This window comes from Aegilops tauschii, chromosome 7 (assembly GCF_002575655.3).
Source record: "Aegilops tauschii subsp. strangulata cultivar AL8/78 chromosome 7, Aet v6.0, whole genome shotgun sequence".
Lineage (NCBI taxonomy): Eukaryota > Viridiplantae > Streptophyta > Magnoliopsida > Poales > Poaceae > Aegilops > Aegilops tauschii.
In genome coordinates this window covers 534,811,960-534,839,134 of record NC_053041.3, presented here as the reverse complement: position 1 = coordinate 534,839,134, position 27,175 = coordinate 534,811,960, and the positions used below count along the sequence as shown (strand labels likewise).

Genomic DNA, 27,175 nt, shown 5'->3' with positions numbered 1-27,175 from the left:
TGGGTCCAGTGGGACCCACATGTCAGCCTCTGTTAGTCTAATATTAATTTAAACTAAACTAACAGTCTAATTAGAGGGGTGGGCCCCATATGTCAGTGAGTGATTAGTTAATCTAATTATTTTTATTTATAAAACATTTTTCCTTTTCTTTTTGTTTTTTAATTTTTGCGGCGGGGCCCGCATGTCAGTGCCTGGGCCTGCCCAGTCAGCACGTTGACTGGGTGGACCCAGTCAACGGGGCCCATGGGGCCCACTGGCAGTGGCACTGGGGGGGGGGCCCAGGCCAGCCACGTCGGCGGCCGGCGCCGGAGCAACTCCGACGAGCCAAACGCGGCGGCGCGGCTCGGGAGGGGCGCGGGTTTCGCGCACAGGGGGTCTGCGGGGGCGTGGCTGGGCGCGTTCGACGCGGCTCGGCGCCGCGCGTCCAACGGTGGTGGCCGGAGCGGCTGGAACGGGCGGGGGCGAGCGCTACGAGCTCGCCGGTGGCGAAGTGCTTCGGGCTGGGGCGGGTGCGGCGTTAGAGCGCGCGAGCGGCCGAACTAACTAGCTAGGCGGGTGCGGCACGATGCGGTCGAGCTAACGGGCCTACGCCCATGACCAAATGGTCACCGGAGACCCGCCGGCGACGAGCTCCGCGGCGCGGCGTTCGGGCGCGCGTGGGGAAGCCGCTAGGGGGCGCGCGAGAGAGAAAGGACAGGGGAGGAGGGGGAGAGGCTCACCGCGCGGCACACGGAGGCCGGTGAGGGGCTTAGGAGCAGCAGATCGGCGCCGGGGAAGAAGGGGGTCGCCGGCGTCCGAAGTTGAAGGCGAGCTCGGGGAGGTCGTTGCAGGGGCTCCGGTCTCCAACGGGCTGCACCAGACGAAGCAGCGGGCGACGGCGGTCCATGGAGACACCTTGGGGCGGCGAGGTGGGTACGGTGGCCGTGTGAACGACGGTGAACGGCGGCGACCGCGTCGGGCGTGGGGAAGGAAGGAGTGGCGCGGATCTGGGGGGGAGAAGAGAGAGGCGCAGGGGCCGAGAGGAGAGCGGGGGCAAGTGGGAGAGAGGCCCGAGGAGGCGGGGGGAGCTGGCGTCCTTATCCTCCCCGTCGCCGGCGAGGGGGTGCGGCGGGGACTGCCCCTGTTCCGACCCCGGTCGGGGGAACAGGGAAGGGGGCGAGCGGGAGAGGTGGGCTGGGCCGGGGGTCGGCCCAGTCGGGCCAGGGGTCCAGCAGGGGGGAAGGGCCTTCTCTTTTTTTTCTTTGCCTGTTCTGTTTTCTGTTGTATTTTCTTTTTATTTATTTATTTTCTTTTCTGTTTTATTTCATTTAAAAGTATTTAGGTATTTTATAAAAATGTGTTTTCTCCACCATAATTACCAGTGTATTATTTGGCACCCACCGAACATTTTTGTTTAAATTTTTGAAAACTTTTATTTTCCACTTTAATTTTAATTGAAGTTTGAATTAGGAGTTTGAAAAGAAATGTGATTCCAAATGTGATCATGCCCTGTTTAGCAACATGATTAGCTTAATCACAGAGAGTTACTGTAGCATGATCCTTAGGGTGTTACAGAGGATGAGGTAAGCCTCGGCAACGAGGATTTCATCGTGCCTGAGGAACCTCTCGAGCAGGAGCGCTTTAAGCGCCAGCTAATAGCCACTGCAAGGAGCCTGAAAAAGAAGCAGCAGCAGCTTCAAGCTGATCAAGATCTGCTCAACGACAGATGGACTAATGTCCTGGCAGCCGAGGAATACGGCCTAGAATGCCCAACCAAAAGTTACCCGAAGCGCAAATTGTTACCCCAATTCGATGACGAGGCGCTGGAACCCGTACCGTCAGCGCATAATGCGGCTGACCGACCACCACGCAGTCGGGATAAAGCGGCACCTCAAGCCGAACACCAGCCCGTCCCACCTCACCGTAAAGGCAGAGATAAAACAGCTCGGGGTTATACATATGACCTGCGGCAGGACCTAAAGAACAGAGCAGGTCAGACCAGATCGATCTACGGATCGCGGGGGCGTGCCCTGACGCGCGACAACGGCCATCTGGCCGGACGTGACAAATATAACCATGCCTGGGCCGAAAACCACAGACAGACTACATCCGAGCTACGTCGCGACTTGGCCCGATGCAGAGGCGCCGCACACCCCCTCTGCTTCACTAACGAAGTAATGGAGCATGAATTCCCAGAAGGGTTTAAACCCATAAATATCGAATCATATGATGGAACAACAGATCCCGCGGTATGGATCGAGGATTTTCTTCTCCATATTCATATGGCCCGCGGAGATGACCTTCACGCCATCAAATACCTCCCGCTAAAACTCAAAGGGCCAGCTCGGCACTGGTTAAATAGTCTGCCTGAAAACTCTATTGGCAGCTGGGAGGACTTGGAAGACGCCTTCCGCGACAACTTCCAAGGCACACACGTACGACCTCCAGATGCTGATGACTTAAGTCACATAGTTCAACAGCCCGGAGAGTCAGCCAGGAAATTCTGGACTAGGTTCCTAACTAAGAAGAACCAGATCATCGACTGTCCGGATGCCAAAGCCCTAGCGGCCTTTAAGCATAGCATCCGTGACGAATGGCCCGCCCGCCACCTCGGCCAAGAAAAGCCGAAGTCCATGGCAGCCCTCACGGCACTCATGACCCGCTTTTGTGCGGGCGAGGATAGTTGGCTAGCCCGTAGCAATAACACGGCAAGCGAAGCGGGCACCTCTGAGGTCAAAAACAGCAACGGCAAGCCCCGACGCAACAGACACAAGCGTCGAAGCAACGGTGACAATGTCGAAGACACGACGGTCAACGCCGAATTCAGTGGCTCCATGTCCAGTCAGCGGAAGAAACCATATAAAAGAAATAATCCAGGACCATCCAGCTTGGACCGCATACTCGATCGTCCATGCCAGATTCATGGCACCCCCGACAAACCAGCCAATCATACCAACAGAGACTGTTGGGTTTTTAAACAGGCTGACAAGTTAAATGCTGAAAACAAGGAGAGGGGGTCGCAAAGCAAGGACGATGACGAGGAGCCCCAGCCACCGAACACAGGGGGACAGAAGAAGTCCCCTCCCCCAAGTTAAAACGGTAAATATGATATACGCTACCCATATCCCCAAGAGGGAGCGCAAGCGCGCGCTCAGGGACGTTTATGCGATGGAGCCAGTTGCCCCAAAGTTCAACCCATGGTCTTCCTGCCCGAACACTTTCGATCGTAGGGACCATCCGACCAGTATCCGTCATGGCGGTTCAGCCGCACTGGTCCTCGACCCAATCATTGATGGATTCCATCTCACGCAAGTCCTCGTGGATGGTGGCAGCAGCCTGAACCTGCTCTATCAGGATACAGTGCGCAAAATTGGCATTAATCCCTCACGGATCAAGCCCACAAAAACTACCTTTAAAGGAGTCATACCAGGTGTAGAGGCCCGCTGTAAGGGCTCAATCACACTAGAGGTTGTCTTCGGATCCCCGGACAACTTCCGAAGCGAAGAGTCGATCTTCGATATCATCCCCTTCCGCAGTGGCTATCACGCACTACTTGGACGAACCGCATTTGCTCGATTCAACGCGGTGCCACACTACACTTATCTCGAACTCAAGATGCCCGGACCACGCGGCGTCATAACAGTCAATGGAAACACGGAACGCTCCCTCCGTACCGAGGAGCACACCGCCGCTTTGGCAGCAGAAGTACAGAGCGGCCTTCTCAAGCAGAACCTTAATTCGGCGGCCGAGCTCCCGGACACTGTCAAACGAGTCCAGCCTACTCTGCAGCAGGACAGCCCAGCTCGTCAGGAGCTCGACTAGCAATTTGGCCTCCGTCCTAGTCCAGACCAAGTGACGGCATTCGTACCGCGCGTACATAACTACGCACTCAAAATACCATGGGCATAGACGGAGGCATAGCTAGATTGTGATCCATAATGCGGCTCAACCTCCCCTGAACACACATACTTTCAATTTTTCTTTTTTCTTTTTTATCCTTTTTAGGTTTCTTTCCAACAGGCCTTTCTTGCCAGCCTGATCACGGGTCCTTTCGAAAGGATAGGTACACCAAGACGGCAAGAAGCACTGACGTATAAGGGAATTTCTAGGTGGTCTCTTTAACTATCACTCTACCTGTTTTTAGGACCCGCACGCAGCTCTCCCTTGGCTGTGGCATGTTAAATAGCCCTGTTGCTTATTCACTACTTGTATAAATACGCTTTGACATATTAATCAAAATATAACGGAAACAATTTGCAGCACTAGCCCGCTACCTCTTTCTTTCTTTTTTCTTATTCTTGATAATCTTATCAATTCGCACCCGTACACTTTGGTACGCTTTAATCCGCCAGGGGCTGCATTGCGCCCCATAATACGGCAATAAAGTCCGAACACTTCTTTACAGTATAGTTCGGCACCCCAAATTTAGCATTATATGCATTGGCTCCGAATCATGTCTTTGGTAAATAGTTGGGTTGCCCGGCTCCTGTGCCTACTACCTTACGTTCTGCTATATTGGCTAGGGTAGTAAAGGGAGAACTACTGCGATTGTGTCCTGGTTTTTCCGGATGAGCACCTCAGTAGAGAAAGCCGAAAACTGACTGTCATGATGCGGCGTGAGCCGGTCAGCTCTTCGGAGGTCCTAAATCTTTAGCGATTTTTTCCGCATTAGGCGATGAATTAGTTCTTACCCGATTAGGTGTTTACAGCACCTTAGTTTGGATACTAGGGGCTGCGCCTAAATTTTTGTTGTCAAACTCCTATGGCTAAGTGAGGGTGCTAAAGCCACATAGTCTGATTGCCTGGTTTGTTGCGCTAAACACCTCCTTTAAGGACCAAACAATTGGATCAAGAGTGTTTAGATTCCATCCTGAACATCCCCGTACTACCTACGTGGGGGCTGAAGCCGACAACTGGCCAACTCTCAGATTTCATAAAAATGGCCGCACAGGAGGTAAAATTTTAACAAGCATTATATTACATAATAGACTTTGTTTCATAATACAGGGCAAGATAATATGAATGTATTCATTCAAAGATCACATCTTTCGCACACTGCTTCGCCACAATGCGGAATCCCTCCAGGACACTGTCAAAATACAGCTCGGGCGTGCGGTGCTCCTTGCCCTCGGGCGGTCCCTCGGTCACGAGCTTGATGGCTTTCATCTTCGCCCACTGCACCTTAACACAGGCGAAGGCCATCCGCGCACCCTCAATGCAGACCAATCACTTGATAACGTCAAGACGGGGGCATGCATTGACCAGCCGCTTCACGAGTCCGAAGTAGCTGCTGGGTATAGCTTCTGCAGGCCACAGCCGGATTATTAAATCCTTCATGGCTAGTTTGGCCACCCTATGCAGTTTAACCAGCTGCTTTAGCTGGTCGCTAAAGGGCACTGGATGTTCTGGCGCAAGGTATTGCGACCAAAACAGCTTCTCCGTTGAGCTCCCTTCTTCAGCTCGGAAGAATTCCGCAGCGTCAGAAACACCGCGCGGCAAATCCACAAAGGCCCCTGGAGAACTCCAAATCTGGGTTAGTAAGAGGTACCTCTCCTTCACGTATTTGCTTTGCATAATGAAGGCCTTACCCGCCGCAATCTTCTTGGCCTCTTGAATCTCCTGGAGAGCGCCCTGGGCTTCAACCCGGGCATCTTATGCGTTTTGGCGAGCCTTGGCGAGTTCGGTCTCTTGAGCCGTAACATCGCGCTCCAAGGACTCGCATTTCTTCACGGCATCCTGGAGCTCTTGCTGGACCTCATCAAGCCTGGCCTCGTGCTTTTCGCGGGCGGCTTGTTCCTGGGCAGCTCTCTCCTCGGCCTCGGCCAGCGCCCTTTTAAGGGCCTCGACCTCGGTCGTCGCCCCTACAAATATCATGGCACTATGGTCAATACACATAATTTATTCTTCCTGAATATACAGCAGGTCATTACGTACCCTGCTTATCCTCTAGCCGCTTCCTTGCTTGACCGAGCTCCTACTCGGCCCGCTCCAGTCTCTGCTTGAGTCCGGAGACTTCGGCAGCGTGGGAGGTCGCAGTCAACAACGACGCCTGCTTATTCACATAGACACATATGGTTAGTCTCCTGTGAAAATTGTTTGATCCTCTGTCCGGCTTCTCTTTCCGAACACCGGACAGAGTCTCAGGGGCTACCGTCTATACTGTGACATTCTTTTTACATAATCACGTTGCTTACCTCAAAGCCTGTTAGAAGGCTGGTGCAGGCTTCGGTCAGTCCGCTCTTCGCGGACTGAATCTTCTCAATCACCGTACCCATGAGGGTACGGTGTTCCTCCACAATGGAAGCACTTTGCAGCGCTTCCAAAAGAGCATTCGGTGCCTCTGGTTGGACAGAGGTCACCGGAGGAGTAGGCACACCTCCTTCTTTCGAAGGAGGCTGCTCGCCGGACCCCGGAGCCATATAAGTCTCCGGGACCGTATTCGGCTGGGGGCCGAATTGAATATGGCCCCCATCACCAGTCTCCATGGGGATTTGCTCCCCCATGTGTCCGGCGGCCGAGGTTTTACCCTCCGGTGCCGCCCTGGCGTCCTCCTGAGTCTCTCCCTGGCCGGGGATCCTTCGGGACAACACCTCGGTGTCATCCATGGCCTTGGGAGAGGAGGCCTTCGGATGGGACCCGCTGTCCATCGCCTTCGAGTCCAGCGAATTCCCCGAGGATGAGGATCGCTCGAGGTTGGACCGAGCCAAACTGCAAGTTCATAATTCAACATGTTAAGACTATGAAGTAGAGAGGCCGGATATATGGATGTGTTCGGGTTTTTCAGTACTCACGATTCGGCCAGGGGCTTGTCTCGGCGATGCGGCTCTGGGCTGCTGTCAACGTCCCACGCAGAGTTATCCGCGAGGGAGCCTTTCCCCCTTTTGGACGCCTCTGCCTCCAGATTTGTGGAGGCCGCCCTCTTCTTCCTTCCCCCCTCAGGGGGGAGTTGCTTTCTTCCTCCTCCTCGTCGTCGTCTTCGGCGGTGGAGGAGTGAGTCTCGTTGTCTTCGGACGTCATGTCCGAAGCACCCTTGCGGCGAAGGCCACTTCTGGCCCCCTTGGCCTTCTTCTTTGGCGCCTGGTAAGGCGTCGGGACCAGCATCTTCGTCAGAAGCGGGATGGCTGGCTCCTCGGGCAGCGGAGCCGGACACCGAATCCGCTCCGCCTTCTTTGTCCAGTCCTGAAAACAATAAATGGTGAGGCTTAGGTATCTTCCCTGAACAAGCAAGTAAAGGATGCACCTTGAAACGCGAAAGACTTACCGCACTAGCGGGATGGGCCAGGGCATGCCCACGGTCCTCGGTCGTCTCCGGCGGCGTCTCGTTGCCCTTGAAGAGCACCTTCCAGATATCTTCGTGCGTAGTTCCGAAGAACCGTTGCAAGGTCTGGTGCTCGGCCGGGTTGAACTCCCATAAATGGCAAGTCCGGCTCTGGCATGGAAGGATCCGGCGAACTAGCATCACCTGGATCACATTGACGAGATTGATGTTCTTGTCCATCATGCTCTGTATACGCGTTTGCAGCCCTATCATCTCGTCCGACGAAGACCAATTCAGGCCCTTCTCTAGCCAGGAGGTGAGCCGCATTGGGGCTCCGGACTTGAATTCGGGAGCCGCGGCCCAGGTAGCGTCGCGGGGCTCTGTGATATAGAACCACAGTTTCTGCCACTCTTTGACAGTCTCCACAAAGGTACCTTTGGGCCATGTGATGTTGGGCATCTTGCTCACCATGGCACCTTCGCACTCTGCGTGTTGGCCATCCACCACCTTCGGCTTCACGTTGAAGATCTTAAGCCACAGTCCGAAGTGGGGTGGAATGCGGAGGAAGGCCTCGCACATGACAATAAATGCCGAGATGTTGAGGAAAGAGTTTGGGGCTAGATCATGGAAATCTGGCTCGTAATAGAACATGAGTCCGCGGACGAAAGGGTGGAGAGGAAACCCTAACCCGCGGACGAAGTGGGGGATGAACACCACCCTCTCATTGGGCTTCAGGGTGGGGACGATCTGCCCCTTGGCCGGAAGCCGGTGGGCGATTTCTTTGGCCAGGTACCCGGCCTCCCAAAGCTTGGTGATGTCCTTCTCCCTGACGGAGGAAGCTATCCACTTGCCTTGCGCTCCAGATCCGGACATGATTGAGTGCTTTCTTGAGGCGGAAAAGATGAGGACTTGGGCGCTGGAGCTCAAGAATGGGAGGGCAGAGAGAGAGAAGGCGTGGGTGACAGGAGGGGATCCTTATATCCTTATGAAGGCAGTGAATATCAAGCGCCTCCCCACTCGCCTCAAAACTCGCCTATTCCCAAGGGCTGTGCAGACGGCACGGTTGGATTACCCACGCCCGTATTAATGAGAAATCCCGTAATAAGGGGACACGATCTCTGCTTCGACAAGACGTGCCAATGAAACCGCTTCTCGAAACGTGGAACGGCAGGACGAAAACGGTTCGAAATAATGACCGGGCAGAGACGTGATGTCACGCTACAAAAGTTGTCAGCAGATTAGACTCGTGAAATATTATACTCTCTACGGTTGTGTGTGGTACTTGTGTTGCAGCCGGACACGTTCGTTGCGTTCGAAGACTATTTTGGAGTGTTCGGAAAAGGAACCCGTCTTGCAATGCCGAAGACAATCAGCGCGCCGGACACCTCGTCATTGAAGCCTGGTTCAGGGGCTACTGAGGGAGTCCTAGATTAAGGGGCCTTCGGGCGTCCGGACTGTGTAACATGGGCCGGACTGTTGGGCTGTGAAGATACAAGACAGAAGGCTCTCTCCCGTGTCCAGATGGGACTCTCCTTGGCGTGGAAGGCAAGCTTGGCGTCAAATATGAAGATTCATTTTTCTGTAACCGATTTTGTACAACCCTAGTCCCCTCCGGTGTCTATAAAAACCGGAGGGTTTAGTCCGTAGAGGCAATCATAATCATACATGCTAGACTTCTAGGATTCTAGCCATCACGATCTCGTGGTAGATCAACTCTTGTAATACTCATATTCATCAAGATCAATAAGCAGGAAGTAGGGTATTATCTCCATAGAGAGGGCCCGAACCTGGGTAAACATGGTGTCCCCTGTCTCCTGTTACCATCGACCTTAGACGCACAGTTCGGGACCCCCTACCCGATATCCGCCGGTTTTGACACCGACAGAGCTCCTTGAGCAATTGTTGACCCAGTCAAAATTAAGTGACTCAATTTAAATTAAAGACCTCAATTAATTGTGAGGCATTAAAAATTAGAAAGCACAGTGTATAATATAAAAAAACTGAATGAAAGAGCTTTGAGAAATTGTTGACCCAGTTAAAATCGGGTGATTCAATTGAAATTGGAGACCTCAATTGATTGGGAGGCCTTTAAAATTAGGAAGCTTAGTGTTACAGAGGATTGGTAGGTATTTGCGACATATTACCACAAGAAAGATCGTTTTGTGTTAGGGTTATGTAAAGTGGTAGTTTTCTGTCCAACTCCGCTAGTTTTTAGCAATTTACTCATTTACTGAGAATATGAAGAAGGCTCCCAATTGTTGAAAATGAGGCAGCAGAGTATGGATACATGCGGAAGTTATGAACCTAAGGCCAGTGTATCGTGTAGCCAAACCTTTGGTACTCAACTTAAAACTCCATAAACATCCGGAACTTTGAAGGGTGCTGAATATACAGCCGTTTTGTCAGTTGACATATTTTTCAGAACACAAGGGCTCATCATGTATTAAAACTGAATCTGAACATCATCCGCAACATATGGCTTCCAGCTTTGTTCCAGACCATTCGTATATCGCAACTGAGCATTCTACGACTGAAGACTGATGAAATATTCTAATGAACCGACCAAAAAAATAGTCTACGGCTAGAGCTACATACAGCTAAGCATTACACAGCGGATGGCTAACCTGAAAAATAATAATCACTGAACCAATGAACATGTAAAGCTAGTATTCCCTTTCGAAACTACTCCCTCCTTTCAGAGTAAGCATGAACATGATGTGTATACATGCAGCAGAGAAAAGAGAAAATGGTGACTTAGATGAGAACTGAAGGGGGTGCAACACTAAAGATTAGTTATCTAACAACAAAAGAATGATCAAAAGAACCGAAGAGTAGTTAAATTTACAGATAGAATTATAAACGAACACCCAGGGGAGGAATGACCAATGCATACTGAAGAAAAAACTGAACAGAATAAGGTCATACTGAAGCATGAATTCTGAAGAAGGAACAAAACTGATGAATTTTTTTTGCTCAATGAATACTAAGAAAGACAGAGAAGATTAAACTGAAGAATAATCTAACTGCGCATTATAGCTAAAATCCCTTGTCTAGAAAAAGATTTCCAATGATGTTATAAATCCCTCGTCAACATGCAGTAACACTGATGACTGATGACTTGACAGAAATGTATACACACTACAGGCAGGAACAAGATGACGCGAGTATATACAAACAAAGATGGTGTAAGCATGATAAGAAGCTGCACAGGCACCCGCAAGGCCGGAGCGCTCTGCCCTGAGGTGAGCCTGCACCCATAAGGCTGGAGCGCTCTGCCCTGAGGTACAACATGCTCATGGGGAGACTGCTCCACATGGCTTCAAAGGGATCGAAGAGCAAAATGAAATATGAATGTCTACTACGATAAATTGATAGTGTTGAGGAACGGAAAGCAAAATCTGAACGATGAAACAGAGGAAAATCTGCAGCAGCAAGCCAGCTCGGTTAGGACAGTTGCAAATTTTGCATCTCAATGACATGAGGATGACAGCAGCTCGATGATATATTTTACAGTGGCAACTGCTCTTCTCGTACAACAGCCATGCAAACTTAGTGCCAAACAAAATGGCTCTGAACCCCCACTGAAATGAGCCGGGAAAACACCACCAGCCAGGCCCCGGTTTGACGAAAAATCGTGGAACACCAGGCCTTAACTGATGGAGATTAAGTATAGACAACAAAGACAAAAACCGTGGCCTCGGGACTGAACTGAATCGCCAGAACTTCCCCAGAAACCAGCAAAACAATTGCTGCTGCAGACCTCAATCCTGATATAGCTATTTTCGCATCACTAATTAGAGACAGACTAGGACTAACAATGACTAGGCGTAGCAGATCAAAACAAAATTGAGCTATTGAACATACATCAGAACAACCAATAATTTGTTTCTGAGTAAAGTTATATCTGAACCTATATATGCTAATAAAATATGATCATTACTGAATTTCCATTTTGAAAAACTAATAAGACCACAGGCTTCCTGATCCAATAGAAAATTCAAAAGATCTACTCGTGTGACGGTCATGGGTCCAAAACAGGTGGGAAGACAAAACCCGGAACCCAATAAAAGCCATCACACACGCACGGGGACGGCAGGCACACAGCACGCTGAGATCCGTGCTGAAATCAGACGGCCACAAATTTGGCTTAAAGCCAAATCAAAATCAGTCAACTGAAAATTAGCAAAAATGTTAATAAAAGTTGGGGGCAGGGAGAAGCCCATTTCTTAAAAATAAAGGTACTACAGATTGGCGCTACAAAAATATGGTTCCATAAAATTGCACCTAAGATCACCAGGCTTATGACATCACAATTCCATCGCCACCTTGATTTACTTCCACTACTCGATGAGCTATCTATTTGTGATAGAGGTACGCAACTGAGAATATGAAGAAGGCTCCCATTGTTGAAAATGAGGCAGCATAGTATGGAAACGCTGAAGTTATGAACCTCTCATACTCATCATGCCTGTATGGACGCACTGGAATCTGCTTTGCAAGAGAGAGGCCAGTGTATCCAAGCCTTTGGTACTCAACCTTGAACTGGAAAACTCCATAAACATCTGGAACTTTGAAGGATGCTGAATATACAGCCGTTTTGTCAGTTGACATGTTTTTCAGAACATAAGGGCTCATCATGAAAAATTGAATCTGAACATCATCAGCAACATATGGCTTCCAGCTTGTACCAGACCATTCATATATCTCAACTGAGTATTCCAAGTCATCATTGATGCGGTACATGCTAGGCTCATTTGTCTCCCCAACCTTATGGTGCTTGACATTCACTGCCTTCAGATGACCCCTCTCATGGAAGACCCATTTGCTCGTCTCTGTCACAAATTGTTCATTTCCAGCTTTGTCATGGCTCATTTTGCTGCCAGCCTTCTGAACACCAGACTTTAGGAACCTGTTGCTAAACAAATCCAGTGATCCAGATATCAACACACGAGCATTATTCCTAGCCTGCATAACAGAAACCAGTGATATGGCCGACCCTGTGAGAGATGGAACGGATGCCAACTTAGCCTCCGGATTTGCTGAATACGCTGATGGCGAGGCAGATAGAACCTTTAAAACCAAGCTGTTGGATGGATTGGCCGCATGCCCAATCCCTCGAAACAGAACAGGAGCCTCAATCTTTTTGGACCCCAATATCACATCTGACTGGATCAGGTCATCGCCAGCAATCAAGGTGTGGTCACCTTCAACCTCACTGGAGGCATAATTGATGTGGTCAATAACCATTGCTTCCGGGTCCTCATCAAAGTCAACCCCACACTCCGTTGCGATGCCGCGGATCAGATCTGAAGCCGAATGATCTGCTGCCAGAATCATATCGTGCCCGGCGTCGATAAACTCCAGAACAGCATTCTGGTCCACCGATCCGCCGAAGCGCGGGGTCGATGGGGCGAAGAGCACGAGGCCGTCGTAGAGGTACTGACCGTAGCGGTGGAGCGAGAGCTTGGGGTCGTCGGCGAGGCGGAACTCCAGATCTAGCCCGCGGGCCTGGAGCGAGCCGAAGAAGGCCGAGTGGGATGAGCGGACGGCCAGATCGTCGACGAGCACCAGCAGCTTGCGCCCGCGGGGGCCCTCGCCCGAAGCGTCCCCGACGGAGGAGACGGCGAGGAGGGCCGCGGCGGCAAGGAGGAGGAGGACGCGCGGCGCCGCCATGGCCGTCGTGGTTGTGGTGTGGCGAGATGCGCAGATCTCGCAGTGGGGTTTTTGTTTGGGCTTTAACGGGGCTACTCTAGATCTAGCAGTTGGAGGGGAGAAGGGGAAGGCAGGATAAGGAAGCCGAGAGCATGAAGAAAAGCTTCGCCCAACAACTCACACACCACGGGTCCCATCTCGCAGTGGCAGTCGTACACACGAGACACTAGAGCAATTCCAACGCGCCGATCAAACGGGTGACGATTTTGTCTGCTTTTATCCGTCGGCCTGTTTATAATTTACAGAGAGTGCACTCAATGTACCGACTCATATTTATTAGCGTGGCCTCCATCCTGTTTATAATTTACATCGAGAGTGCACTCAATGCACCGACTCATATTTGTTAGCGTGGTCGGCCGGCCGCTGTTTTTCAACAAATATGTACATATTTTACATAGTTTCACAACCAAATAAATTTATCATGGTTTTACAAGCCGAATAAAAATTAAATTGTCTCAAATACATTTTAAAAAAAGATACATCTACTTGTTGCCAACATGATCTTACATATGTTCAACCAAATTATTTTGCAGCTGCATGTGAGTTTTTCAATCACGCATTTCATGATGAAATTGGGTGAACTGTGCAAACGTTGCCGCTCCTCCTTCATGCTCAGGCACAATATTCTCACCCTGAAACTGAAACCCTTGATCGTAGATATGTTCCAGGCGCTCATCCTCTACGATTATATTTGTAACACCCCGCATGTAACTTTCCATATTTGTAACTCCAACTCTTGCCATTTCCGGCTATGTGTTATGATATTCCCTTCGTGGTCGGGTTTTGTCTTTCGTTTTGCATTTTGTTCATGTCATGCATTTCATATCATGTCATCATGTGCATTGCATTTGCATACGTGTTCGTCTCATGCATCCGAACATTTTTCCCGTTGTCCGTTTTGCAATCCGGCGCTCCCATCTCCTCCGGTGCACCCCTTTTGTTTTCGTTTCGTGAGCGGGTGTCAAACGTTTTCGGAATGGACCGAGGCTTGTCAAGTGGCCTTGGCATACCACCGGTCAAGTTTCGTTTCATTTGGAGGTCGTTTGGTACTCCAACGGTTAACCGGGTAACCGCAGATACCTTATGTGTGTTGCAGTAAAACCCCCTCTCTAAACAGCCCAAAACCCACCAAACTCTCTTCCATGCTCTAGGTCGTTCGATCACGATCGTGTGGGCGAAAACCACACTTCATTTGGTGCCTCCTAGCTCCCTCTACCTATAAATATGTGTCTCTCCCGAAATTCTCGCGCAGATCAACCCTAGCTCCGCTCCCTCTTCGCCGCCGGACGTGTCCGGTCCGGCCGGACAAAAATCCGCCGCCGCGCCCGACCAATCAGAGGGCGCCACGTCACCCCGCCGGCCCCCTCTCTCTCTCCTCCACCGCGCGGCCCGCCGGAGCCCGTCCCCGGCCCCCGCGGCCCGAGCCCGCACCACGCCCCGCGCGCGCCTCTCGCCGCCGCGCCCGCGCCGGCCGGCCCCGCCGCCTCGTCGCCGTCCACCGCGCCGCCGCCGTCGTTGCGCCGCCGCCGCGTCCGCCCGCGCCTCCCTCCGCCCGGCCTCCTCGACGCCCTCTCCCTCCGGCCGCCGTCCTCTCCCTCCTCCCCGTCCGGCAGGAGCTCCGGCGACCTCGACGAGCCCCGGCCAGATCTGGATCGAACACAGCCGGGAGACGAGTTCGTGAACGAGGAACCTGTTGAGTACGCTTACGAGGATCAAGCTTTCGACAACTCTGAGAACCTTGCAGGCAAGATGACCATACCCTCGAAATCACTTCTATCTTTGCCTTGCTAGTTGTTCATTCTAATACCATGCTGCGCTACCTATCACTTGCTATATCATGTCTCCCTTATTGCCATGTCAGCCTCTAACCATCTTTTCCTAGCAAACCGTTGTTTGGCCAAGTCACCGCTTTTGCTCAGCCCTTCTTATAGCGTTGTTAGTTGCAGGTGAAGTTGAAGTTTGTTCCATGTTGGAACATGGATATATTGGGATATCACAATATCTCTTATTTAATTAATGCATCTATATATTTGGTAAAGGGTGGAAGGCTCGGCCTTATGCCTGGTGTTTTGTTCCACTCTTGCCGCCCTAGTTTCTGTCTTACCGGTATTATGTTCCTTGAGTTTGCGTTCCTTACGCGGTTGGGTGATTTATGGGACCCCCTTGACAGTTCGCCTTGAATAAAACTCCTCTAGCAAGGCCCAACTTTGGTTTTACCATTTGCCACCTAAGCCTTTTTCCCCGGGGTTTTCGCGAGCCCGAGGGTCATCTTTATTTAAACCCCCGGACCAGTGCTCCTTCGAGTGCTAGCCCAAACCGAGCGATGTCCGGCGCCCCCTGGGCAACCAGGGTCTATGCCAACCCGACGTCTGGCTCATCCGTTGTGCCCTGAGAACGAGATATGTGCAGCTCCTATCGGGATTTGTCGGCACATCGGGCGGCTTTGCTGGTCTTGTTTTACCATTGTCGAAATGTCTTGTAAACCGGGATTCCGAGACTGATCGGGTCTTTCCGGGAGAAGGTTTATCCTTCGTTAACCGTGAGAGCTTATGATGGGCTAAGTTGGGACACCCCTGCAGGGTAATATCTTTCGAAAGCCGTGCCCGCAGTTATGAGGCAGATGGGAATTTGTTAATGTCTGGTTGTAGAGAACTTGTCACTTGACTTAATTAAAATACATCAACCGTGTGTGTAGCGGTGATGGTCTCTTCTCGGCGGAGTCCGGGAAGTGAACACGGTTTGAGTTATGAATGACGTAAGTAGGAGTTCAGGATCACTTCTTGGTCATTGCTAGATGACGACCGTTCCGTTGCTTCTCTTCTCGCTCTCTTTTGCGTATGTTAGCTACCATATATGCTTAGTGCCTGCTGCAGCTCCACCTCATTACACCATCCTTTCCTATAAGCTTAAATAGTCTTGATCTCGCGGGTGTGAGATTGCTGAGTCCTCGTGACTCACAGATTCTACCAAAACAGTTGCAGGTGCCGACGATGCCAGTGCAGTTGATGAGATCGACCTCAAGTGGGAGTTCGATGAGGAACGTGGTCGTTACTATGTGTGTTTTCCTGATGATCAGTAGTGGAGCCCAGTTGGGACGATCGGGGATCTAACATTTGGGGTTGTCTTATTTTTATTTGGATTCTGACCGTAGTCGGTCTATGTGTGGATTTTGGATGATGTATGAATTATATTTATGTATTGTGTGAAGTGGCGATTGTAAGCCAACTCTTTATCCCATTCTTGTTCATTACATGGGATTATGTGAAGATGACCCTTCTTGCGACAAAACCACAATGCGGTTATGCCTCTAAGTCGTGCCTCGACACGTAGGAGATATAGCCGCATCGTGGGCGTTACAATATTGTGCATGATCACACAAGCAGTCATCACCTCCCACGACTTCTTGGCGCTCCAAGTTCTAGCAGGATACCGAACGATGCCCCATCGAGATTGCAGAACACGGAAGGCACGCTCGACATCCTTCCTAGCACTCTCTTGCTCTTGAGCAAATTTCCTCTTCTCTCCGAAAGGGTTGGGGATTGTCTTCACAATAGTGGTCCACCGAGGATAGATACCGTCACCTAGGTAGTGTCCTTTGTCGTAGTTATGGCAGTTGATGATATTCACCGGCGGGTTGTTGCCTCGGCAAGCCTTGCAAACACCGGCGAGCGTTGAAGGACATTGATATCATTGTGCGATCCAGCCATGCCGAAGAAAGAGTGCCAGATCCAGAGATCTTGTGAGGCCACGACATCAAGTATGACAGTGCAAGCTCTGACATGGCCCTTATACTGCCCTTGCCAAACAGAAGGGCAGTTCTTCCATTCCCAGTGCATGCAGTCTATACTGCCAAGCATCCCTGGGAGGCCCCTGCTAGCATTTATCGCCAACAAGCGGGCTGTATCTTGAGCAGCCGGCTCTCTCAAGTACTCAGGGCCAAACACAACAATCACAACCTTGCAGAACCAGTACATGGACTCTATGCATGTAGCTCGCTCATACGGACATACTCATCAATGAGATCACCGGGCACTCCGTATGCAAGCATCCAGATCCGGATGGCTGCAGTGCATTTCTAAAAAGGTGAGAAGCCAATCTTTCCAAGGGCATCCTCTTTGCACTCGAAATAGTTATTGTATCCGACCACCCCCTCTCCAATACGGTTGAAAAGATGCCTAGCCATACGAAAATGCTACCGGAATTTCTGATATTTGAACAACAGGTTGGTTGTGTCAAAGTAGTGATACGTCTCCAACGTATCTATAATTTTTGATTGTTCCATGCTATTATATTATCTGTTTTGGATGTTTATGGGCTTTATTAAACACTTTCATATTACTTTTGGGACTAACCTATTGACCCAGAGCCCAGTGCCAGTTCCTGTTTTTTCCCTTGTTTCAGTGTTTCGAAGAAAAGGAATATCAAACGGAGTCGAAACGGAATGAAACCTTCTGGAGAAGTTATTTTTGGAAAGAAAGCAACCAGGTAGACTTGGAGTGCACGTCAGGAAAGAAACGAGGGAGGCATGAGGCAGGGGGTGCGCCCTCCACCCTCGTGGGCCCCTTGTGGCTCCCCTGACGTATTTCTTCCGCCTATATATATCCATATACCCTAAAATGATCGGGGAACAGAATAGATCGGGAGTTCCGCCGCCGCAAGCCTCTGTAGCCACGAAAAACCAATCGGGACCCTGTTACGGCACCCTACCGGAGGGGGATCCCTCACTGGTGGCCATTTTCATCATCCCGGCGCTCTCCATGACGAGGAGGGAGTAGTTCACCCTCGGGGCTGAGGTTATGTACCAGTAGCTACGTGTTTGATCTCTCTCTCTCTCTCTCTCTCTCGTGTTCTTGAGAGGATACAATCTTGATGTATCGCGAGCTTTGCTATTTTAGTTAGATCTTATGATGCTTCTCCCCCTCTACTCTCTTGTAATGGATTGAGTTTTCCCTTTGAAGTTATATTATCGGATTGAGTCTTTAATGATTTGAGAACACATGATGTATGTCTTGCGTGGGATAACCGTGGTGACAATGGGTTATTCTATTGATTCACTTGATGTATGTTTTGGTGATCAACTTGCGGGTTCTGCCCATGAACCTATGCATAGGGGTTGGCACACGTTTTCGTCTTGACTCTCCGGTATAAACTTTGGGGCACTCTTTGAAGTACTTTGTGTTGGTTTGAATAGATGAATCTGAGATTGTGTGATGCATATCGTATAATCATACCCATGGATACTTGAGGTGACATTGGAGTATCTAGGTGACATTAGGGTTTTGGTTGATGTGTGTCTTAAGGTGTTATTTTACTACGAACTCTAGGGCTGTTTGTGACACTTATAGGAATAGCCCAATGGATTGATCGGAAAGAATAACTTTGAGGTGGTTTCGTACCCTACCATAATCTCTTCGTTTGTTCTCCTCTATTAGTGTCTTTGGAGTGACTCTTTGTTGCATGTTGAGGGATAGTTATGTGATCCAATTATGTTATTATTGTTGAGAGAACTTGCACTAGTGAAAGTATGAACCCTAGGCTTGTTTCCTAGCATTGCAATACCGTTTACGCTCACTTTTACCACTTGTTACCTTGCTGTTTTTATAATTTCAGATTACAAAAACCTATATCTACCATCCATATTGCACTTGTATCACCATCTCTTCGCCGAACTAGTGCACCTATACAATTTACCATTGTATTGGGTGTGTTGGGGACACAAGAGACTCTTTGTTATTTGGTTGCAGGGTTGCTTGAGAGAGACCATCTTCATCCTACGCCTCCCACGGATTGATAAACCTTAGGTCACCCACTTGAGGGAAATTTGCTACTGTCCTACAAACCTCTGCACTTGGAGGCCCAACAACGTCTACAAGAAGAAGGTTGCGTAGTAGACATCAAGCTCTTTTCTGGCGCCGTTGCCGGGGAGGTGAGTGCTTGAAGGTATATCTTTAGATCTTGCAATCGAATCTTTTTGTTTCTTGTTTTAGCACTAGTTTAGTTTATAAAATAAAACTACCCAAAAAAATGGAATTGAGTTTGTCTCATACGCTTCATCTTTTTAATATCTTTCGTGAGTATGATGGAAAGGAAAATTGTGCTCAAGTGCTAGAAGAAGAATGCATTAGAATGTTTGGCACTAAATATTTATATGATGAGCATGATTGCAATGTTGTTAGTATGAATTCCTTGAATATCCATGATGCTAATGATATGCAAAGCCACAAGCTTGGGGATGCTATGTTTGATGAAGATGATATTTTTTGTCCCCCAAGCTTTGATGAGCAAATTTACTATGATGAAAGCATGCCTCCTATCTATGATGATTATTGTGATGACACGTATGCTATAAAGAATAATGATAACCATGAAACTTGTCATCTTGATCTTAATTTTCAATCACATGATAGTTATTTTGTTGAGTTTGCTCCCACTACTATTGATGAGAATAGATTTTCTTATGTGGAGAGTAATAAGAATTCTATGCTTATGCATCATGAAAAGAATGCTTTAGGTGCTGGTTATATTGTTGAATTCATTCATGATGCTATTGAAAATTATTATGAGGGAGGAATATATGCTTGTAGGAATTGCAATAATATCAAGTTTCCTCTCTATGTGCTTAAAGTTTTGAAGTTATGCTTGTTTTGCCTTCCTATGCTAGTTGATTATTGTTCCCATAAGTTCTTTGCTCACAAAATCCCTATGCATAGAAAGTGGGTTAGACTTAAATGTGCTAGTCATATTCTTCATGATGCTCTCTTTATGTTTTAATTCTTATCTTTTATGTGAGCATCGTTGAAATCATCATGCCTAGCTAGGGGCGTTAAACGATAGCGCTTGTTGGGAGGCAACCCAACTTTATTTTAGTTTCTTGCTTCTTGGTTCTGTTTAGGAATAAATAATCCATCTAGCCTCTGTTTAGATGTGGTTTTGTGTTTTAATTAGTGTTTGTGCCAAGTAAGACCTATAGGATCTTCTTGGATGATAGTTATTTGATCTTGCTGAAAATTCCAGAAAACTTTCTGTTCACGAAAACAATTGTTAAAAATCACTAGAACGTGATAAAATATTGATTCAAATTGCAGCAGATCAATAAACAAATTATCTAGGTCGTCCTATTTTGGTAGAATTTTTGGAGTTCCATAATTTTGCGTTAGTTACATATTACTACAGGCTTTTCTGTTTTTGACAGATTCTGTTTTTCGTGTGTTGTTTGCTTATTTTGATGACTCTATGGCTAGTAAAATAGTTTATAAACCATAGAGAAGTTGGAATACAGTAGATTTCACACCAATATAAATAAAGAATGAGTTCATTACAGTACCTTGAAGTGGTGTTTTTTTTTTTGCTAACGGAGCTCACGAGTTTTCTGTTGAGTTTTGTGTTGTGAAGTTTTCAAGTTTTGGGTAAAGATTCGATGGACTATGGAATAAGGAGTGGCAAGAGCCTAAGCTTGGGGATTCCCAAGGCACCCCAAGGTAATATTCAAGGACAACCAAGAGCCTAAGCTTGGGGATGCCCCGGAAGGCATCCCCTCTTTCGTCTTCGTTCATCGGTAACTTACTTGGAGCTATATTTTTATTCACCACATGATATGTGTTTTGCTTGGAGCGTCATTTTATTTTCTTTAGCCTTGCTTGTTGTTTGAATAAAATACCAAGATCTGAAACTCTTAAATGTTAGAGATTCTTCACATAGTTGCATAATTATTCAACTACTCATTGATCTTCACTTATATCTTTCGGAGTAGTTTGTTGTTTGCTCTAGTGCTTCACTTATATCTTTTAGAGCACGGCGGTGGATTTATTTTGAAGAATAGATGAACTCTCATGCTTCACTTATATTATTTTGAGAGTCTTAAATAGCATGGTAATTTTCTTAATCCTAATATGCTAGGTATTCAAGACTAGTAAAAACTTTCTTATGAGTGTGTTGAATACTAAGAGAAGTTTGATGCTTGATGATTGTTTTGAGATATGGAGGTAGTGATATCAAAGTTGTGCTAGTTGAGTAGTTGTGAATTTGAGAAATACTTGTGTTGAAGTTTGCAAGTCCCGTAGCATGCACGTATGGTAAACGTTATGTAACAAATTTGAAACATGAGGTGTTCTTTGATTGTCCTCCTTATGAGTGGCGGTCGGGGAGGAGCGATGGTCTTTTCCTACCAATCTATCCCCCTAGGAGCATGCACATAGTGCTTGGTTTTTGATGACTTGTAGATTTTTGCAATAAGTATGTGAGTTCTTTATGACTAATGTTGAGTCCATGGATTATACGCACTCTCACCTTTCCATCATTGCTAGCATCTTCGGTACCATGCATTGCCCTTTCTCACATTGAGAGTTGGTGCAAACTTCGCCGGTGCATCCAAACCCCGTGATATGATACGCTCTTTCACACATAAACCTCCTTATATCTTCCTCAAAACAGCCACCATACCTACCTATTATGGCATTTCCATAGCCATTCCGAGATATATTGCCATACAACTTTCCACCGTTCTGTTTATCATGACACGTTCATCATTGTCATATTGCTTTGCATGATCATGTAGTTGACATCATATTTGTGGCAAAGCCACCGTTCATAATTCTTTCATACATGTCACTCTTGGTTCATTGCATATCCCGGTACACCGCCGGAGGCATTCATATAGAGTCATACTTTGTTCTAGTATCGAGTTGTAATCATTGAGTTGTAAATAAAATAGAAGTGTGATGATCATCATTTTCTAGAGCATTGTCCCAAGTGAGGAATAAAAAAATGAGAGAAAGGCCATAAAAAAGGAGAAGGCCCAAAAAAATGAGAGAAAAAGAGAGAAGGGACAATGTTACTATCCTTTTACCACACTTGTGCTTCAAAGTAGCACCATAATCTTCATGATAGAGGGTCTCTTGTTTTGTCACTTTCATATACTAGTGGGAATTTTTCATTATAGAACTTGGCTTGTATATTCCAACAATGGGCCTCCTCAAGTGCCCTAGGTCTTCGTGAGCAAGAAAGTTGGACGCACATCCACTTAGTTTCTTTTGTTGAGCTTTCATATATTTATAGCTCTAGTGCATCCGTTGCATGGCAATCCCTACTCCTTGCATTAACATCAATCAATGGGCATCTCCATAGCTCATTGATTAGCCTCGTTGATGTGAGACTTTCTCCTTTTTTTGTCTTCTCCACATAACCCCCATCATTATACTCTATTCCACCCATAGTGCTATGTCCATGGCTCGCGCTCATGTATTGCGTGAAAGTTTATAGGTTTGAGATTACTAAAGTATGAAACAATTGCTTGGCTTGTCATCGGGGTTGTGCATGATGAGAGCATTCTTGTGTGACGAAAATGGAGCATGACTAAAATATATGATTTTGTAGGGATGAACTTTCTTTGGCCATGTTATTTTGAGAGGACATAATTGCTTAGTTAGTATGCTTGAAGTATTATTATTTTTATGTCAATATGAACTTTTATCTTGAATCTTTCGGATCTGAATATTCATACCACAATTAAGAAGAATTACATTGAAATTATGCCAAGTAGCATTCCACATCAAAAATTATGTTTTTATCATTTACCTACTCGAGGACGACCAGGAATTAAGCTTGGGGATGCTGATACGTCTCGAACGTATCTATAATTTTTGATTGTTCCATGCTATTATATTATCTGTTTGGATGTTTATGGGATTTATTAAACACTTTTATATTACTTTTGGGACTAACCTATTGACCCAGAGCCCAGTGCCAGTTCCTGTTTTTTCCCTTGTTTCAGTGTTTCGAAGAAAAGGAATATCAAATGGAGTCGAAACGGAATGAAACCTTCTGGAGAAGTTATTTTTGGAAAGAAAGCAACCCGATAGACTTGGAGTGCACGTCAGGAAAGAAACGAGGGAGGAACGAGGCAGGGGGGTGCGCCCACCCCCCTGGGCGCGCCCTCCACCCTCGTGGGCCCCTCATGGCTCCCCTGACGTATTTCTTCCGCCTATATATCCATATACCCTAAAACGATCAGGGAACAGAATAGATCAGGAGTTCCGCCGTCGCAAGCCTCTGTAGCCACGAAAAACTAATCGGGACCCTGTTCCGGCACCCTGCCGGAGGGGGATCCCTCACCGGTGTCCATCTTCATCATCCCGGCGCTCTCCATGACGAGGAGGGATTAGTTCACCCTCGGGGCTGAGGGTATGTACCAGTAGCTATGTGTTTGATCTCTCTCTCTCTCTCTCGTGTTCTTGAGATGATACGATCTTGATGTATCGCGAGCTTTGCTATTTTAGTTAGATCTTATATGCTTCTCCTCTCTACTCTCTTGTAATGGATTGAGATTTCCCTTTGAAGTTATATTATCGGATTGAGTCTTTAATGATTTGAGAACACATGATGTATGTCTTGCGTGGGATATCCGTGGTGACAATGGGTTATTCTATTGATTCACTTGATGTATGTTTTGGTGATCAACTTGCGGGTTCCGCCCATGAACCTATGCATAGGGGTTGGCACACGTTTTCGTCTTGACTCTCCGGTATAAATTTTGGGGCACTCTTTGAAGTACTTTGTGTTGGTTTGAATAGATGAATCTGAGATTGTGTGATGCATATCGTATAATCATACCCATGGATACTTGAGGTGACATTGGAGTATCTAGGTGACATTAGGGTTTTGGTTGATGTGTGTCTTAAGGTGTTATTTTACTACGAACTCTAGGGCTGTTTGTGACACTTATAGGAATAGCCCAATGGATTGATCAGAAAGAATACCTTTGAGGTGGTTTCGTACCCTACCATAATCTCTTCGTTTGTTCTCCTCTATTAGTGTCTTTGGAGTGACTCTTTGTTGCATGTTGAGGGATAGTTATGTGATCCAATTATGTTATTATTGTTGAGAGAACTTGCACTAGTGAAAGTATGAACCCTAGGCCTTGTTTCCTAGCATTGCAATACCGTTTACGCTCACTTTTACCACTTGTTACTTTGCTGTTTTTATAATTTCAGATTACAAAAACCTATATCTACCATCGATATTGCACTTGTATCACCATCTCTTCGCCGAACTAGTGCACCTATACAATTTACCATTGTATTGGGTGTGTTGGGGACACAAGAGACTCTTTGTTATTTGGTTGCAGGGTTGCTTGAGAGAGACCATCTTCATCCTACGCCTCCCACGGATTGATAAACCTTAGGTCATCCACTTGAGGGAAATTTGCTACTGTCCTACAAACCTCTGCACTTGGAGGCCCAACAACGTCTACAAGAAGAAGGTTGCGTAGTAGACATCAAGTAGTCCTTCCAAAGAAGCAAATGGTCGCTCTCTCGGTTGTAATTCAACGTCGGAATGTGCCCTGGGATCGAGCCCCGGAACAACAATCGCTGCCTATTAATGTGGTCATGGACCAACACGGCAGCCAACATCTCCTCATCATCAGACGAGGAATCGTCGGAGTCCCATAGGAAATTGTGGAAAAAGAACTCGTCGGCGGAGTCCATTTTTTACCTTGGAAAACTGTCAAACAGCTTGCGGGCATTGACGAAGAAGTTGGCCGGTGAAGAGAAGAGACACGTGCCTCCCTTGGACCAGGTGGCTGGCCTGGCGGCGTTCGTCGAGCATGCCAGCGTCAGGACAGCGGGCGGTGTCGGACGAAGGAGCTGGCCAGGACGAGGGAGGCGGCTTCCTGCTCACGGCGTCGTCGGAGTGTGGGGTAGGAATCTTTCGGTGCCCCGGCGGAGAGGCAGTGGTGCCAGCGACGTGGGAGCTGGCGGTGATGGGGGAAGGTATGTCGGCACGGGCTGCTGGCAAAGGCACCGAAAAATGGGCGGCGACGACGATCGGGCAGGGCGGGCGAGGGTTTGTTGTCGATATGAATGGAAGAGGATGGCCAATGTGCCACCAAATAGCGGGCCAGGGAAGGAGTAGGCGCGCGTTGCGTGCGTCCGCTTCGTGTCCACGTCGACGCAAATCAGTCTCAAAATTGGGCCAGGAATGGGTCGGCAGGCAGACGAAAAGCGGACGTGCATCCATTTGGGTCGGGGCGTTGGGCCGACTTTTTTGTCCGCGCCGACCCAAATGGACGCGCGCGGACGAAATGGGTCGACGCGATGGAGTTGCTCTTACTCGCGTCCTGTTGTTGGGCCCACCCGAACTTCTCGATGGGCGGGGTCACCATCGTGGCATTCTTCCCCTCTTGTATACCGACTTTGACATAAAGGCGGGGAAGTACATTCAAAAGGTTCTCGCCAATGTGATCGCCTCCTAATCTAGCCGCTGCCGCCACAACTACCACCACAGTTTCAGCCCCCCTCCTCTTCTCTATCTTGTGGCCTCGTCAGTGGAAAGAGGAGTGGGGACCCGTCCATTTCGTTTTTGTTAGGCTTTTACTTCTCCGGCGACATCGACGAGGTGTTTGCGACAATGGCGTGTTGGAATAAGGTCTCTCCGCTCTTTCCCTACCTTGACGATGTCCGATCTGGCGTCGACAAAGAGCCTGTGAGTTTGTGTCCCCATATCTGTTGGTTACCTTCAGATCTGCAGTTCGTGCGTCTTACAAGGAGAGGTTATGACAACCTATTGGTGTGCGACTTAGGTGTTATTCTGTGACTTGGTCCGGTTTCTCCAACTCTCTGTGCTGATGGTGATGGATTGCAAGCATGTCTTGTGTGAGGGTGATGCTCCAGTCAATGTTGCTTCAATGATTTTTAGATCTCGTCTCAAGGGGCGAGTGGCTATTGCGGTCTTGAAAGTCGGGCAAGGCCGTTCGCAGGTGTTGTCTTTCTTTGCTATTGGTTCAGTGCAATTTTCAATCTACAGCCAACGGCGTACACTCGGAGAAAGAAGAAGAAGAGTATGCTTTTTAGTGTAATTTTATTTTGTACTGGTCGTTCTACGCCTAGTTGTCTATCCTTTATACTAGCCTTTATTTTCCTCGATATTAATCAGATCTAAGATGCCCTTTGGGTGTGTCTATTAAAAAAGTAGTGAAGTAGGGAAACATTGTTGCAGCTTCACTAGTGATACGTCCATACTGCATCATGTTTTCCTATTGTTATTTATAATGTTTTTAATCAATATAACACTTTGTGGAGCAATTCTAATGCCTTTTCTCTCTTAATATGCAAGATTTACATGAAGAGGGAGATTGCTGGCAGCTGGAATTCTGGACCTGAAAAAGCTATGACAGAGATACCTATTCTGCACATCTCCAAATGAGTTGAAATTTCACGGAGATTTATTTTGGAATAAATAAAAAATATTGGAGAAAAGAAGTACCAGAGGAGGCTACCCATGTGCCCACAAGGCACCAAGGCGCGCCCACCCCCAGGGCGCGTGATACGTCTCCAACGTATCTATAATTTTTATTGTTCCATGTTGTTATATTATCAATTTTGGATGTTTTATATACATTTACTAGCAACTTTATATCAATTTTTGGGACTAATCTATTAGCTTAGTGCCCAGTGCCGGTTGCTGTTTTTTTGCTTGTTTTTTACTTCACAGAATATCAATATCAAACAAAGTCCAAATGCCACGAAACTTTTTAGAGATTTTTTCTGGTGATAAGAGACCCTGGAAGCTTCTGGAGTACGCGAAAGGAGTCCCGTGGGGCCCACTGGACACCAGGGCGCGCCAGGAGCCTTTGGCACGCCCTGATGGGTAGTGGGGCCCACGGGAACCGCCTTGACCTATTTCTGCCTCTATAAATATTCTAAAATCCCATAAATCCTAGGGGAGTCGACAAAACACTTTTTCCACCCCTGCAAGTTCCAGAACCATGAGATCCAATCTAGAGGCCTTTTTCGGCACTCGGCCGAAGGGGGCAACGATGGCGGAAGGGTTCTTCATCATCCTTGCCACCCCTCCGATGGTGCGTGAGTAGTTTACCATGGACCTACGGGTCCGTAGTTAGTAGCTAGATGGCTTATTGATACGTCTCCGTCGTATCTATAATTTTTGATTGTTCCATGCCAATATTCTACAACATTCATATACTTTTTGGCAACTTTTTATACTATTTTTGGGACTAACATATTGATCCAGTGCCCAGTGCCAGTTCCTGTTTGTTGCATGTTTTATGTTTCGCAGAAACCCCATATCAAACGGAATCCAAACGGGATAAAAACGGACGAAGAATATTTTTGGAATATTTAGAAAATTCCGGAAGAAGAATCAACGCGAGACAGTGCCCGAGGTGGCCACGAGGTAGGGGGCGTGTCTGCCCCCCTCGTGGGCCACCCA

At 47.8% G+C, this 27,175-nt stretch overlaps 1 protein-coding gene across 1 annotated transcript; it reads right to left on the bottom strand.

Moving 5' to 3' along the window:
* Nucleotides 1-11,428: 11,428 nt before the first annotated feature.
* On the bottom strand, nucleotides 11,429-13,109 carry LOC109758869 (dolichyl-diphosphooligosaccharide--protein glycosyltransferase 48 kDa subunit). Its single transcript, XM_020317729.4, has one exon. It carries the CDS (start codon nucleotides 12,908-12,910, stop codon nucleotides 11,594-11,596), a length of 1,317 nt encoding a protein of 438 aa, XP_020173318.1. The 5' UTR covers nucleotides 12,911-13,109; the 3' UTR covers nucleotides 11,429-11,593.
* Between the last annotated feature and the right edge of the window lie 14,066 nt (nucleotides 13,110-27,175).